The sequence below is a fragment of the Triticum dicoccoides genome, chromosome 5B, assembly GCF_002162155.2.
Source record: "Triticum dicoccoides isolate Atlit2015 ecotype Zavitan chromosome 5B, WEW_v2.0, whole genome shotgun sequence".
Classification (NCBI taxonomy): Eukaryota; Viridiplantae; Streptophyta; class Magnoliopsida; order Poales; family Poaceae; genus Triticum; species Triticum dicoccoides.
The window spans coordinates 612,520,412-612,537,819 of NC_041389.1; the positions used below are offsets into that span (position 1 = coordinate 612,520,412).

The following is a 17,408-nucleotide window of genomic DNA, read 5'->3' on the forward strand; positions in this document are numbered from 1 at the left end:
ACATTATTTATGGCCCAAAGAATTTGTTATACATTCTGATCATGAATCTTTGAAACATATTAAAAGTCAAGCTAAACTGAATCGTAGACATGCTAAATGGGTTGAATTCATTGAGACTTTCCCTTATGTCATTAAACACAAGAGGGGAAAAGAAAATGTTATTGCTGATGCATTGTCTCGTCGCTATACTATGCTTTCACAACTTGACTTCAAAATATTTGGTTTGGAGAGCATCAAAGATCAATATATGCATGATGCTGATTTTACAGATGTAATGCAGAATTGTAAAGAAGGAAGAATGTGGAACAAGTTTGTCGTTAACGATGGATTTGTGTTTCGTGCTAACAAGCTATGCATTCCAGCTAGCTCCGTTCATCTTTTGTTGTTGCAGGAGGCGCATGGAGGAGGATTAATGGGACACTTTGGCTTGAAGAAGACGGAGGACGTACTTGCTACACATTTCTTTTGGCCAAAGATGAGACGGGATGTTGAGCGTTTTATTGCTCGCTGCACTACATGTCAAAAAGCTAAGTCACGACTCAATCCTCATGGTTTATATATGCCTTTGCCTGTACCTAGTGTTCCTTGGGAGGATATATCTATGGACTTTGTTTTAGGTTTACCTCGAACAAAGAAGGGGAGGGATAGCATATTTGTTGTCGTGGATAGATTCTCGAAAATGGCACACTTTATACCATGTCATAAAAGCGATGATGTTGTTAATGTTGCTGATTTGTTCTTTCGTGAAATTATTCGCTTGCATGGTGTGCCAAATACTATTGTTTCATATTGTGATACTAAATTTCTTAGCCACTTTTGGAGATGTTTATGGGCTAAGTTGGGGACTAAACTGCTTTTTAGTACTACTTTTCACCCCCAAACTGATGAACAAACTGAAGTAGTCAATAGAACATTGTCTACTATGCTTAGGGCTGTTTTGAAGAGTAATAAGAAAATGTGGGAGGAATGCTTGCCTTATATTGAATTTGCTTATAATCGTTCATTGCATTCTACTACTAAGATGTGCCCTTTTGAAGTTGTGTATGGTTTCCTACCTCGTGCACCTATTGATTTGTTGCCTCTTCCATCTTCGGAGAAGGTTAATTTTGATGCTAAACAACGTGCTGAATTGATTTTAAAAATGCATGAGTTAACTAAGGAAAACATTGAGCGTATGAATGCCAAATATAAACTTGCTGGAGATAAGGATAGAAAACATGTTGTGTTTGCACCTGGAGATCTTATTTGGTTACATTTGCGTAAGGATAGATTTCCTGATTTGCGCAAATCAAAGCTCATGCCACGTGCTGATGGTCCCTTTAAGATGTTAGAGAAAATAAATGATAATGCATATAAACTTGAGCTGCCTGCAGATTTTGGGGTTAGTACCACTTTTAACATTGCAGATTTGAAGCCTTATTTGGGTGAGGAAGATGAGCTTCCGTCGAGGACGACTTTATTTCAAGAAGGGGAGGATGATGAGGACATCAATACCATTGTTACACCCACAGCCCCTACTGCTACATATACGGGACCAATTACTAGAGCTCGCGCACGCCAATTAAATTATCAGGTACTTTCGTTTCTTGGTAATGATTCTAATGTTCATGAGAATATGATGCTGCCTAAATTGGATACATTTGTTTTGCTTACAAATGAAGGGCCTAGCTTGGAGAAGGATGAACATTGGAGCAAGAACAAGCATGGAGATGATGCCATGCGCAAGGGGAACAAGAACGGAGTTACAAGTGATGATTTCAGGACTTTGAAGCCACCATAATGGGTGCATGAAGCCTTGGACGAAATATACAAGATGTCACTTCATAAATTTTGTCCCGAGGCTATTCTAAGTGTTGCGTCACCTTATTATTGGGCCAGGCCCTTGTAATTTCGAAATACATAAGTATAGGCTATTTTTAGAGTCCGTATGTTTGGGGAAACAAGAGATAGGGTTGATTTCGGACCCCTCCACCAAGGGCCACGAAATTCCCCCCTCTTCCTCCATATATACAGCCCTTAGGGCACCGTTTAGACTTTGGGGTTTTGTTTAGATTAAAAGTTCGCCATAGCTGCAACTTCGCATACTTCGTTTGTGTTCAACGACCAGACAAAGGCGTCACAGAACCCCACCTTGATCAATAAAGCTTTCATCTTATATTCGCAATATCCAGATTTGCAATCTCAGTTTATTGCTTGTTCTTCGTTTGCTCGCAGGAAACAGACCCTCGTGGTCAGGTTGATCGTGCTCCGGCGTGGTCAATAACCTCTCGGAGTTGGTTTAGCGGTTGCTAAGGCGCGACATCCTCGCACGTTCGTAGTCGGATCGTCAAAGTCGACTTCCACCAAAGCGAAATCCATCATCTCATCGAAAGACGGGACACCTTTGCCTCTATTACAATCAGATAAGAGGTTCAATACCACCTGTTTTAGCAAATCTCACGAAACTGCTTCTCCTAATGCTCCATGACAACCAAGTCTCCGGTGAAATACCAAGGCAAATAGGCGAGATGGGTAATCTTGTGAGCCTGAACTTGTCAAACAATTACTTAGTTGGTCCTATTCCTTGTGAAATAGGTCATCTTAAGCATTTGCTTAAATTAGATTTGTCCAGCAATGACCTTTCCGGACCAGTTTCCTTCAGTCCAGTTAACTCATCCATACAAAATCCTATGAATAATTTTTCATCTCAGCCTACTGCAAAAGTAAACTTAGAAAACATAAATATGCTATCATTATCCCGTAACAACTTAAGTGGTCCCATTCCCAAAGATATAGTGAAATTTTTCAACCTGCAACACTTAGACATAAGCCAAAACAACTTTTCAGGTTCAATCCCAAGCAATATAGGTAACCTGACCAAACTCACTACATTGTACCTTTACCATAACCAACTTTCTGGACACATTCCTCGAGAACTAGGTTATTTAGTGATTTTAGAGGACTTGAGGCTCAACAACAACACACTATCTGGTTCCTTTCCAAGCAATTTATGGAATTTGACCAAACTTACTACCTTGCACCTTCACCGTAACCAACTTTCTGGACACATTCCACTGGTTTTGGGATATTTGGTGCACATAGAGGACTTGCGGCTTAGCTACAATACACTAACAGGTTACTTTCCAAGAAATTTGTGTAATTTGACCAAACTCAAGATCTTGTACCTTGGCCAGAACCAACTTTCTGGAAAAATTCCTTGGGAACTAGGTTATATGGTGAATTTAGAGGACTTTCAGCTTAGTTTGAACAACCTAACAGGTCCTATCCCAAACAGTTTAGGCAATTTGACTAAGCTCGCCTTCTTAAACCTTAATTTCAACCAATTTTCTAGACACAATCCTCAAGAAATTGGTGAGTTGATGAATCTGGAAATGTTTGGAGTCTCTTTGAACAATCTATCTGGTGCATTGCCATCGGATCTTTGCGTGGGAGGCCGACTACAGTTTCTCACCGCTAATGGCAACAACTTGGTTGGACCCTTGCCAACAAGCTTGCTAACTTGCAAAAGCCTAGTCAAACTTTGTCTTGAAGGAAATCAGCTTCAAGGAGATATCTCCAAGATGGGGCTTCACCCTAATCTTGTCTATGTTGATATCAGTTCAAACAAACTATTTGGTCAATTATCTCATCGCTGGGGTGAGTGTTACAAACTTACGATGCTACGTGCTTCAAACAACAACATTACTGGAGTCATACCACCAAGCATAGGGCAGTTATCTCAGTTGGGGATACTTGATGTTTCAGCAAATAAACTTGAAGGGCAGATTCCACTGGGGATTGGCAATTTAACGGTGCTGTTCAACTTGAGCCTCAGTAATAACCTGCTCGAAGGAAGTATACCTAAAGATATTGGATCGCTAAATAATTTGGAGTACTTGGATTTATCATCAAACAACCTAAGTGGGATGATACAAGGGTCAATTGAACATTGTCTCAAGCTTCACTTCCTGAATTTGAGCCATAATCGCCTCAATGGCAGCATTCCAATCAAACTAGAAATGCTGGTAAACCTACAAGAATTGTTGGATCTAAGTGATAATTCATTTGCTAGTGTCATTCCGAGTCAGCTGGGTGGTTTGAGCATGCTCGAAATTTTGAATCTTTCACACAATGCATTGAAAGGTAGCATCCCACCATCATTTCAGCGCATGTTCAGCCTCCTATCCATTGATGTGTCATTCAACAAATTGGAAGGGTCAGTGCCACAGAGTAGGTTGTTTGAAGAAGCTCCAATCGAATGGTTCATGCAGAATAAGCAATTGTGTGGTGTAGTGAAAGGTTTGCCCCCTTGTGACCTTACTGAAAGTGGTGGACGAAAAAAGAAGCCCAGAGCTATTTTACTAGCTATAATACCTGTTGTTGTATCTTTTCAGTTTATCATGGCACTAGTAACTTTGCAATGTAAAAGGAGGAAACGCAAGGTGGAATGCGCAAATGAGTTGCAACAGACAAAGCTGTTCGCCATCTGGAACTTTCATGGAGGAGATATGTACAGGCAAATTGTTGACGCCACAGAAAATTTTAGTGACGCTCACTGCATTGGAATTGGAAGTAGTGGATCAGTATATAGAGCTCAGTTACCAACATGCGAGATATTGCAGTAAAGAAGATTCATACAATAGAAGAGGAGGAGCTATTTAATCGTGAAATAGATGCCTTGATGCATATTCGGCATCGCAATATTGTGAAGTTATTTGGCTACTGTTCTGCTACTCAACAAAGATTTCTTTTGTATGAATACATGGAAAGAGGAAGCTTAGCAGCATCTTTAAGGACCAAGGAAACTGCAATAGAGTTGGACTGGACAAGGAGGTTAAATATTGTTCAGGATGTGGCCCATGTTTTGTCTTACATGCATCATGATTGCTTTGCGCCGATAGTCCATAGAGATATAACAAGTAACAACATTTTGCTTGATCTGGAATTTAGAGCATGCATCTCTGATTTTGGTATTGCCAAAATATTAGATGTGGATGGGTCAAACTGCACAAGGCTTGCCGGGACAAAAGGATATCTTGCACCAGGTACAATAATATATATCTATGTCGGTTAAATCAACGTGTTGTACGTTTATTTTTGTCACTTCGATGGATGTCTTGCATAGCGTTATATATATTTTCACATCAATAATGAAATGATTAGCGTAGATCTTCATAACTGTGTCAGGAAGTAGAGTACTACTTATTGGTTTGTGTAAATGAAACCAATTATACAGTCAAAAACTAGTATATTATATATCTTTTTATCGACCATACTATGTTTGTCTCTGGTCTCTACAATTAATCTACATACGAGAACTCTCCCGGATGCAAATGGTTAGTACCATGGTTGGTGGACTAGCCAGCCCGGGTTCGAGCCACGCCTTCTTACTTTCGTGTGGCAGGGAACAAGTCTTATTATCCCTTCACAACGCTTTTTTCAGTACATACATAAAAAAAGGTTATTAAAATTAACTCTTCATTATTGGCTTGGCAGAGCTTGCATACACAACAAGGGTGACGGAGAAGTGCGACATCTATAGTTTTGGAGTGCTTGTGCTCGAGTTGTTCATGGGACATCATCCGGGTGATTTTCTTTCGTCCCTCTCATCCATGGACAAGAAAAGTACAATACCCAAGTATTTGCTGGACACCCGGCTCCCATTGCCTAAAGCTGAGATTGCAAATGAAATATTCAAAGTGATTGCCATCGCTGTTCGGTGCATAGAACCTGACCCATTACACCGTCCAACGATGCAGGATGCAATCAAGGTGTTCTCTGCAGATGAAGGGGCCAGTAATCTTGATTACCTGCACATTGAAATCATCATCCCTGCTTGTGGTTTTGAATGTTCTTAGCACATTGGTGTTTCTTCGGTTGCACCTTTTGATCAGAGACTATAATTAGTCATTTCGATCATAGATTATTTTGGCTTTACCCTCATAGATTGTACAATAGGAGTACAATACTTTAAGCTGATCAGTCCTAACTGGTTGGCTATTTGCTACTTCTAGATATTTGTACAGCAATGCAGATCAACTTTTTGCTACTAGCTAGCTGTAAATATTTATATAGCTGATCGTGCTATTTCTTCAAAAGAACAAATAAATATTCCATTTGCATCCTCTTATTGATTAACTGCGAGCCAATTCAAGTATTCAACTGGTTATTTCCTATATCTTCACCGTCATGGCATACTTCATTGCCGGCCGGTGAGCTCACTCACGCTCTTGGAAATGCTCATTATCAAATGGAGGCCTCCTGGTGCGTTTCTTCTAGTGGAATTCAGATTGACTTAATCTAGCCTGCAAATTGCTACAGGTAAGCAATTGGAATTTGATTGTTCAGGTAATCATTGATCTGCTACCGTAAAGATGGACTATTTTTTTACTGTTATTATTAGCAATTTAGCATGTGCTAGTTTTCAGTTTTACACCAGCTTATATCCCATTAGGGCGTCTGCAATGTACGTCGGCCATAACTCTCAAAAGGTGGACCTTAGACTAATTTACACATTGAGGAGATCGACTGTAAGGGCGTCGCCAATGTGGCCATAAGGTCGTCCATAAGGCACCTTAAGTCAACCTTAGGCGACTTTAGACATTGTGAGCACATGAATCAGCAGCGCCTATAACTACCCCAAAACCACCTCATAACTACTACTCCCTCCGTTTCTAATATTTGTCTTTTTAGAGACTTTCAATGGACTACCACATACGGATGTATATAGACATATTTTAGAGTGTAGATTCACTCATTTTGCTTCGTATGTAGTCACTTGTTGAAATCTTTAGAAAGACAAATATTTAGGAACGGAGGGAGTACAAAAAATACCGCATGCAAAAACACATACAGAATATGGCCCAATTGCACAATAAGGACCTGTTCGGAGCCACTCCGCTCCACAACTCCGCTCCGGGAGCGGGCGGAGCAGCGCCGAACGGTACAACTCCGCGGAGTCGAAAGAGCGGAGCGGAGCGGTTCGCAGTTGAATTTCACGGAGTCGCTGAAACCGAGCTCCCCACCACGACTCCCTCACTTTCCCCCTCCCCAACCTACCGGTTCGATCCAATCTGAGCGAATCCCAGGGTCCTCCCCCGACCATGGAACCCTAGCGTTGCGCCGCCGCCGCCGCAGTTCCCCAGCCACCACTGCAACCTCGCCATCTCCTCGCCCCCCTCGTCATCCCCGGCCAAATTCTCACCCCTGCAACCTCGCCATCTCCTCGCCCCCCTCCTCATCCAAGGCAGCTTTCTGTTCGGCGATAACTTTGGGGGCATACGGGTTGTGTGGACCTCTGGCGGCTGAGATCACCAGGGCCTCGTCCTCGTCCCCGGCAGCTCGGATTCGTCGTTTGCAAGGTCGGCACCCACGCCTACGTCACATACAGCAAGGTGAGATCCATATCCCCTCTTCACCCTTGTTCCTCTACTGTTCTTGATTCATATTCCTGAATAGTTCCACGTGTTCTTGATTCCTGGTTCTTGATTCCTGTAAGTAGTAGTACTACATGTCTATAATTCCTGCAAGGATTATCTCAGGAAATTGAGAGGAAGGGGATGAATTAGGGGAGTTGGTAGAGAAAGGGGATGAGCGACAGAGAGCATAGAGACAGATAGAGTTTCCTTTTCTAGATAACAAATACACACTGCATGATTATCATGGATGTTGTAAACATATATGTATTGCCTCTGTTTCTTTTATTTGCCTTGACATGGAGGGCGTGAACTAGCTAGCTTGTTAATTGATATTGATGATTAGCTCTAGGCGTTCTTGATTCCTGATTCTTGATCCAGTTAGTATTAGTTCTACATGTCAATAATCCCAGCAAGGATTAGTAGTCAAAGTAGTGTGAGACCCTGATTTGGGTCTCACGGATTAATCATAGAAATAGTAGAGAATGAAGAACGGAGAGAACGAGACAAAAAGTGAGATTCAGACGTTTTTCTGCATATCACAATCGCCTCTTCAGTACATAACACACCCTGTAAATAAAACACACGCACATCACTCCCACACACAGTGTACACCTGGTCGTTGATGCTGTGAAAGTAGATACAGAAAGGACTAGTGGATGCCGTAAAGTAGATACAGAAAGTATATACTAGTGATTTACAAATGTAAGAAAAGGTAATCCAGCAAGGACTAGTGAGATTCACGTGACGTCTTGTTGATTAAATTCCCTTTCAATCCATGGATGTTGTAGGAAAGTAGTGCAGAAATACATCTTGAATTGTCTCCTGGCTGTTGGAATGTAATTAGACCATGACCAAATATTGCCTTTGTTTCTTTTATTTGCCCTGATTGACATGGATGGAGTGAAGTAGCTAGTGAACCCCTTCTCTGCCTATAACCTGTAACTATTATTATTCTTTGGACTGAAATATGTTAGTGAACCCCTTCTCTGCCTATAACCATGGTCTTTGCTGGTATGTAACTAGGAGCATGATTGATGATTGTTCATCTATATGTGTTAGATTGTAATGCTTGCAATTAATGTATAATTTTCTTGAAGAATGTCTGCCGATTGGAGTGACGATAACACTACGATCTTGACCGAGCTCTTTGTCCAACAAGTGCGTGCTGGCAATAGGCCAGACAAGCACTTGACTCAAAATGCTTATGAGGAAGTTGCGAAGGATTTTAAAGTCAGAACAGGCCTGGAGTACACCAGGCTCCAACTAAAGAACAAGTGGGATAAGTTGAAGACTGATTACAGCAATTTCAGAAAACTCAAATTGAAGGAGACTGGTGGTGGGTGGGACTATGAGAGAAACACCATCAAACAAGATGATGAATGGTGGAAGAAAGCAAAGATAGTGAGTCATGACTTTTCCTATTTGTTCTTATCATATAAGCAATTGTTCCGTGAGTAGTGATGCTAATTAAGCTTTGTTTTGTTGTATTTTAGGACATCCCTGGCTGTGGCAAGTTCCGAAAGCGCGGACTTCGAAATGAGAATAACTTATCTATCATGTTTGCTGACATCACAAGTGATGGTACAGATCACTGGAATCCTGCTTCAGGCACCATTCCCCAATCTAGCAGTGCAACTTCAGTTTTCAATGTGGACGACATACAAGATGTTGATCTGGAGGAGACCCAAACAGGTGAGTCACATGCCGATGGAAAAGGGAAGAGACTTGGCAGGTATGTGGATGGCAATAACAAGAAGCCAAAGACATCTCTTGTTATACAAGAACAGATAACCAGGGTTGGAGATATAGCAGAGAGGACCCAATCCAGCTTTGAGTCATACATGAAGAAAGAAGAGAGTTCATCGATTACTTCTGTGATGGATCTGGTTGTTGAGTGTGGTGCAATAGTAGGCAGTGATGAATATTTCATTGCTAGTGAACTATTTGTGAAGCGAGAGCAGAGAGAGATGTTCCTGCATATGACTGAAAGTGCTGCTCGTTTAGATTGGTTGCGTAGGAAATACAACAGCAAGTATGGGCATTAGATGCTACTGCTGTTGTTTTTGCCTATTGGGATGTAATACTAATTTAAAGTTTGAACTTAGTTATGTACTCTGGTTTACTTGTAAGACTATTTGGGTTGTAACATTATTATGTTAGTCCCATTCTTCCCTTTTTCAGTTGTTTGTCTTCATTTACCTTGTTTCAGCCGTGTGTCTTCAATCTTGGTAATATTTCTTGTAATCTTACTTATATTGCTGCTATGACTCATCTTGCTGATGGTTACATGATAAATGTTGTTACATATGACTTGTCTTTAATGTTACATATGATTCTTACTTATCTTTCTGCTATGACTAATCTGGTTGATAATTAAGTACTAATTGTTGTTACTTGTGTATGTGCAGATGTCATCGGATAGTGACAATGATAGTGATAGTTATGAAGAAAGGAAGAAGAGGGTATGCCACCATGTCCAATCAATGTCCAACATCTATGCCGGTGCATCAACACTTGCAGGGAAGTACTGTGACAACTATTTGATCAAGGCAGACCCAAGGAATTCTATTCTCAGTGGGTTCGGATGGCTGCAGGAGACGGTCTCAACACCTGGAGAAACATATACCATGTTGAGGCTGAACGCACGCCTCTTCTTTCAATTGCATGACTTGTTGGTCAAAAAGTATGGCTTCAAATCAACCTGTTTCGTAAGCAGTTATGAAGCGCTTGCAATGTTCTTGTGGACATTAGGGGGTTGCGAGTCTAATAGGAGAACACAAAATCGTTTCAAGCACTCAGGAGATACAGTCCACTGGAAGTTTCATGAGGTTTTACTCTGTGTGGTTAAGATGGCAGCAGATTACCTGAAACCTAAGGACCCAAACTTTAGTAGTGTGCACCCAAGGATTCAAAAGGATAGAAGGGCTTATCCACATCTTAAGGACTGCATCGGCGCACTAGATGGTACTCACGTCAGAGCTACCATTCCTGCTGGCGACCAAGTTAGATACATTGGAAGGTCGGGATCAACAACACAGAATGTTCTGGCAATATGTGATTTTGACATGCATTTCATGTACACTTCAGTTGGTCAACCCGGCTCTATGCATGATACCAGTGTCTTGTATCATGCAATTGAAGCTGACAAAGATACCTTCCCTCATCCTCCAAAGGGTTAGTAGTTCCTATAATAATTTCTTTTATTTAAATTCTGTAAACAAATCATAGGACTTACATGTAATCTGCTTGTTGTTTGTAGGTAAGTACTATCTTGTGGACGCGGGCTATCCTAATAGACCTGGATATCTCGCACCTTACAAGGGAGAAAGATACCACGTGCCTGATTTTCAACGAGGTGTGGCGCCAAGAACACCTAAGGAGAAATTTAACAAGATACACTCATCCAAGCGTAATAGAGCATTTGGTGTGTGGAAAATGAAGTGGCAGATTCTACTAAAGATGCCCAATTATTCAGTTGAAACTCAAAAGATGATAGTGGCTGCCACTATGACCCTTCACAACTACGTTCGATATCATGATAAGGGTGATCTTCACTTTCTTCGAGTCGACAGAGATCCCAACTATGTCCCAACTATCCCTTCAAGGTATCAACGGTATGCCATCCCTCCGAATGCATCAGATGTGTCAACCTCGGAGGCTAGTGATAAAGACATGGACCTGTTCCGTAATAGACTAGCAACTAATATTGCTCTTGGTTGGTGACTTCCACTTCTGCTATAAATGTGAGTATACTAGTTTCTACCACATTCATGTGTTTTTATTTGCTACAGTTATTTAGTTTTTACCTTGCTTGATAAATTCATGCTTTCTCATAGATGACTGGTCGTAAAGTTAAACAAGTGAATGTTGTCTCCAAACATGTCGAAACTGTTCACTGCCTTTGTTAGTAGCTGAAATATTAGTCACAATATTACTTGTCATTTATTTCCTTGTAGCAAGATGCATAAGTCTAGAATCCAGAAGATGTTCTTAGCTAGTTCAATGACAACATGATTTTGCTTCTTTCACAATTGATGTGTATTTGTACGTATTAACAAATTTCGTAATTTTGTAGGTGAAACCATCCGAAGCAGAGTATATATGTTTTTGGTTCTATTCAAGCAATCACCAGCATTGCATAAAGGTTTTCATGTGTTGAATGCAGGACCTCCACTGGACTAGAGTGATGTCTACAAAGTACATGTGTTTATGCTGCCTTTGTTTGTGTTTACCTTAGGAAAAAAATCCAATTTGTTTATGTTGTTAAAATCATGTAATTTCAGCAAACTCATGCTGAAGCGTTCTTGTGCGATAAAGTGAATTTTTGCACAAAGAAATTATGTGTGAAATTTCAGCATTATTTTCAGTAAACTCAGCATATTTGTGCATTTTGTCTGCACTGTGTTTTAACATTGGCACAACAAGTGATCCCCGTATTGACCAGTATCAAACCAGCTTGATGTGTTGTGGGGAGCCTGTAATCCAGAGTGCAGAGTGGAGTTAGTTGCCGAACAAGTTGTCTGCTCCTCATTTGACCTGGGGAGCTAGCAAACTAGGAGTTGGGAGTGGAGCTAAGGATTTGACGGAGTGGAGTGAATACGAACAGGCCCTAAGGACCTGTTCGGAGCCACTCCGCTCCACAACTCCGCTCGGGGAGCGGGCGGAGCAGCGCCGAACGGTACAACTCCGCGGAGTCGAAAGAGCGAAGCGGAGCGGTTCGCAGTTGAATTTCACGGAGTTGCTGAAACCGAGCTCCCCACCACGACTCCCTCACTTTCCCCCTCCCCAACCTACCGGTTCGATCCAATCTGAGCGAATCCCAGGGTCCTCCCCCGACCATGGAACCCTAGCGTTGCGCCGCCGCCGCCGCAGTTCCCCGGCCACCACTGCAACCTCGCCATCTCCTCGCCCCCCTCGTCATCCCCGGCCAAATTCTCACCCCTGCAACCTCGCCATCTCCTCGCCCCCCTCCTCATCCAAGGCAGCTTTCTGTTCGGCGATAACTTTGGGGGCATACGGGTTGTGTGGACCTCTGGCGGCTGAGATCACCAGGGCCTCGTCCTCGTCCCCGGCAGCTCGGATTCGTCGTTTGCAAGGTCGGCACCCACGCCTACGTCACATACAACAAGGTGAGATCCATATCCCCTCTTCACCCTTGTTCCTCTACTCTTCTTGATTCATATTCCTGAATAGTTCCACGTGTTCTTGATTCCTGGTTCTTGATTCCTGTAAGTAGTAGTACTACATGTCTATAATTCCTGCAAGGATTATCTCAGGAAGTTGAGAGGAAGGGGATGAATTAGGGGAGTTGGTAGAGAAAGGGGATGAGCGACAGAGAGCATAGAGACAGATAGAGTTTCCTTTTCTAGATAACAAATACACACTGCATGATTATCATGGATGTTGTAAACATATATGTATTGCCTCTGTTTCTTTTATTTGCCTTGACATGGAGGGCGTGAACTAGCTAGCTTGTTAATTGATATTGCTGATTAGTTCTAGGCGTTCTTGATTCCTGATTCTTGATTCCAGTTAGTATTAGTTCTACATGTCAATAATCCCAGCAAGGATTAGTAGTCAAAGTAGTGTGAGACCCTGATTTGGGTCTCACGGATTAATCATAGAAATAGTAGAGAATGAAGAACGGAGAGAACGAGACAAAAAGTGAGATTCAGACGTTTTTCTACATATCACAATCGCCTCTTCAGTACATAACACACCCTGTAAATAAAACACACGCACATCACTCCCACACACAGTGTACACCTGGTCGTTGATGCTGTGAAAGTAGATACAGAAAGGACTAGTGGATGCCGTAAAGTAGATACAGAAAGTATATACTAGTGATTTACAAATGTAAGAAAAGGTAATCCAGCAAGGACTAGTGAGATTCACGTGACGTCTTGTTGATTAAATTCCCTTTCAATCCATGGATGTTGTAGGAAAGTAGTGCAGAAATACATCTTGAATTGTCTCCTGGCTGTTGGAATGTAATTAGACCATGACCAAATATTGCCTTTGTTTCTTTTATTTGCCCTGATTGACATGGATGGAGTGAAGTAGCTAGTGAACCCCTTCTCTGCCTATAACCTGTAACTATTATTATTCTTTGGACTGAAATATGTTAGTGAACCCCTTCTCTGCCTATAACCATGGTCTTTGCTGGTATGTAACTAGGAGCATGATTGATGATTGTTCATCTATATGTGTTAGATTGTAATGCTTGCAATTAATGTATAATTTTCTTGAAGAATGTCTGCCGATTGGAGTGACGATAACACTACGATCTTGACCGAGCTCTTTGTCCAACAAGTGCGTGCTGGCAATAGGCCAGACAAGCACTTGACTCAAAATGCTTATGAGGAAGTTGCGAAGGATTTTAAAGTCAGAACAGGCCTGGAGTACACCAGGCTCCAACTAAAGAACAAGTGGGATAAGTTGAAGACTGATTACAGCAATTTCAGAAAACTCAAGTACAGATCACTGGAATCCTGCTTCAGGCACCATTCCCCAATCTAGCAGTGCAACTTCAGTTTTCAATGTGGACGACATACAAGATGTTGATCTGGAGGAGACCCAAACAGGTGAGTCACATGCCGATGGAAAAGGGAAGAGACTTGGCAGGTATGTGGATGGCAATAACAAGAAGCCAAAGACATCTCTTGTTATACAAGAACAGATAACCAGGGTTGGAGATATAGCAGAGAGGACCCAATCCAGCTTTGAGTCATACATGAAGAAAGAAGAGAGTTCATCGATTACTTCTGTGATGGATCTGGTTGTTGAGTGTGGTGCAATAGTATGCAGTGATGAATATTTCATTGCTAGTGAACTATTTGTGAAGCGAGAGCAGAGAGAGATGTTCCTGCATATGACTGAAAGTGCTGCTCGTTTAGATTGGTTGCGTAGGAAATACAACAGCAAGTATGGGCATTAGATGCTACTGCTGTTGTTTTTGCCTATTGGGATGTAATACTAATTTAAAGTTTGAACTTAGTTATGTACTCTGGTTTACTTGTAAGACTATTTGGGTTGTAACATTATTATGTTAGTCCCATTCTTCCCTTTTTCAGTTGTTTGTCTTCATTTACCTTGTTTCAGCCGTGTGTCTTCAATCTTGGTAATATTTCTTGTAATCTTACTTATATTGCTGCTATGACTCATCTTGCTGATGGTTACATGATAAATGTTGTTACATATGACTTGTCTTTAATGTTACATATGATTCTTACTTATCTTTCTGCTATGACTAATCTGGTTGATAATTAAGTACTAATTGTTGTTACTTGTGTATGTGCAGATGTCATCGGATAGTGACAATGATAGTGATAGTTATGAAGAAAGGAAGAAGAGGGTATGCCACCATGTCCAATCAATGTCCAACATCTATGCCGGTGCATCAACACTTGCAGGGAAGTACTGTGACAACTATTTGATCAAGGCAGACCCAAGGAATTCTATTCTCAGTGGGTTCGGATGGCTGCAGGAGACGGTCTCAACACCTGGAGAAACATATACCATGTTGAGGCTGAACGCACGCCTCTTCTTTCAATTGCATGACTTGTTGGTCAAAAAGTATGGCTTCAAATCAACCTGTTTCGTAAGCAGTTATGAAGCGCTTGCAATGTTCTTGTGGACATTAGGGGGTTGCGAGTCTAATAGGAGAACACAAAATCGTTTCAAGCACTCAGGAGATACAGTCCACCGGAAGTTTCATGAGGTTTTACTCTGTGTGGTTAAGATGGCAGCAGATTACCTGAAACCTAAGGACCCAAACTTTAGTAGTGTGCACCCAAGGATTCAAAAGGATAGAAGGGCTTATCCACATCTTAAGGACTGCATCGGCGCACTAGATGGTACTCACGTCAGAGCTACCATTCCTGCTGGCGACCAAGTTAGATACATTGGAAGGTCAGGATCAACAACACATAATGTTCTGGCAATATGTGATTTTGACATGCATTTCATGTACACTTCAGTTGGTCAACCCGGCTCTATGCATGATACCAGTGTCTTGTATCATGCAATTGAAGCTGACAAAGATACCTTCCCTCATCCTCCAAAGGGTTAGTAGTTCCTATAATAATTTCTTTTATTTAAATTTTGTAAACAAATCATAGGCCTTACATGCAATCTGCTTGTTGTTTGTAGGTAAGTACTATCTTGTGGACGCGGGCTATCCTAATAGACCTGGATATCTCGCACCTTACAAGGGAGAAAGGTACCACGTGCCTGATTTTCAACGAGGTGTGGCGACAAGAACACCTAAGGAGAAATTTAACAAGATACACTCATCCAAGCGTAATGTGATCGAGAGAGCATTTGGTGTGTGGAAAATGAAGTGGCAGATTCTACTAAAGATGCCCAATTATTCAGTTGAAACTCAAAAGATGATAGTGGCTGCCACTATGACCCTTCACAACTACGTTCGATATCATGATAAGGGTGATCTTCACTTTCTTCGAGTCGACAGAGATCCCAACTATGTCCCAACTATCCCTTCAAGGTATCAACGGTATGCCATCCCTCCGAATGCATCAGATGTGTCAACCTCGGAGGCTAGTGATAAAGACATGGACCTGTTCCGTAATAGACTAGCAACTAATATTGCTCTTGGTTGGTGACTTCCACTTCTGCTATAAATGTGAGTATACTAGTTTCTACTACATTCATGTGTTTTTATTTGCTACAGTTATTTAGTTTTTACCTTGCTTGATAAATTCATGCTTTCTCATAGATGACTGGTCGTAAAGTTAAACAAGTGAATGTTGTCTCCAAACATGTCGAAACTGTTCACTGCCTTTGTTAGTAGCTGAAATATTAGTCACAATGTTACTTGTCATTTATTTCCTTGTAGCAAGATGCATAAGTCTAGAATCCAGAAGATGTTCTTAGCTAGTTCAATGACAACATGATTTTGCTTCTTTCACAATTGATGTGTATTTGTACGTATTAACAAATTTCGTAATTTTGTAGGTGAAACCATCCGAAGCAGAGTATATATGTTTTTGGTTCTATTCAAGCAATCACCAGCATTGCATAAAGGTTTTCATGTGTTGAATGCAGGACCTCCACTGGACTAGAGTGATGTCTACAAAGTACATGTGTTTATGCTGCCTTTGTTTGTGTTTACCTTAGGAAAAAAATCCTATTTGTTTATGTTGCTAAAATCATGTAATTTCAGCAAACTCATGCTGAAGCGTTCTTGTGCGATAAAGTGAATTTTTGCACAAAGAAATTATGTGTGAAATTTCAGCATTATTTTCAGTAAACTCAGCATATTTGTGCATTTTGTCTGCACTGTGTTTTAACATTGGCACAACAAGTGATCCCCGTATTGACCAGTATCAAACCAGCTTGATGTGTTGTGGGGAGCCTGTAATCCAGAGTGCAGAGTGGAGTTAATTGCCGAACAAGTTGTCTGCTCCTCATTTGACCTGGGGAGCTAGCAAACTAGGAGCTGGGAGTGGAGCTAAGGATCTGACGGAGTGGAGTGAATACGAACAGGCCCTAAGGACCTGTTCGGAGCCACTCCGCTCCACAACTCCGCTCCGGGAGCGGGCGGAGCAGCGCCGAACGGTACAACTCCGCGGAGTCGAAAGAGCGGAGCGGAGCAGTTCGCAGTTGAATTTCACGGAGTTGCTGAAACCGAGCTCCCCACCACGACTCCCTCACTTTCCCCCTCCCCAACCTACCGGTTCGATCCAATCTGAGCGAATCCCAGGGTCCTCCCCCGACCATGGAACCCTAGCGTTGCGCCGCCGCCGCCGCAGTTCCCCGGCCACCACTGCAACCTCGCCATCTCCTCGCCCCCCTCGTCATCCCCGGCCAAATTCTCACCCCTGCAACCTCGCCATCTCCTCGCCCCCCTCCTCATCCAAGGCAACTTTCTGTTCGGCGATAACTTTGGGGGCATACGGGTTGTGTGGACCTCTGGCGGCTGAGATCACCAGGGCCTCGTCCTCGTCCCCGGCAGCTCGGATTCGTCGTTTGCAAGGTCGGCACCCACGC

At 42.1% G+C, this 17,408-nt stretch overlaps 1 protein-coding gene and 1 pseudogene across 2 annotated transcripts; both read left to right on the forward strand.

Moving 5' to 3' along the window:
- Nucleotides 1-3,570: 3,570 nt before the first annotated feature.
- LOC119310270 lies at nt 3,571-5,837 on the forward strand (annotated as a pseudogene).
- Nucleotides 5,838-6,873: 1,036 nt separating this feature from the next.
- LOC119312054 (L10-interacting MYB domain-containing protein-like) lies at nt 6,874-14,510 on the forward strand. Of its 2 annotated transcripts, none has more exons than XM_037587777.1 (3): nt 6,874-7,373; nt 8,495-8,798; nt 8,891-9,610. In XM_037587777.1, the coding sequence occupies exons 2-3, from the start codon at nt 8,496-8,498 to the stop codon at nt 9,440-9,442; spliced, it is 855 nt and encodes a 284-aa protein (XP_037443674.1). In that variant the 5' UTR covers nt 6,874-7,373; nt 8,495; the 3' UTR covers nt 9,443-9,610. The 2 variants fall into 2 exon arrangements, with proteins under 2 accessions (XP_037443674.1, XP_037443675.1); XM_037587778.1 differs by lacking the exon at nt 6,874-7,373 and adding an exon at nt 13,877-14,510 and having other exon boundaries at nt 8,246-8,798; nt 8,891-8,984.
- The last annotated feature ends 2,898 nt before the right edge of the window (nt 14,511-17,408 follow it).

Coding starts and splice junctions, on each gene's coding strand:
- LOC119312054 (XM_037587777.1), top strand. CDS start 8,496: ATGTCTGCCGATTGGAGTGACGATAACACTACGATCTTGACCGAGCTC. Junction 8,799..8,890: donor GGTGGAAGAAAGCAAAGATA/GTGAGTCATGAC, acceptor GTTGTATTTTAG/GACATCCCTGGCTGTGGCAA.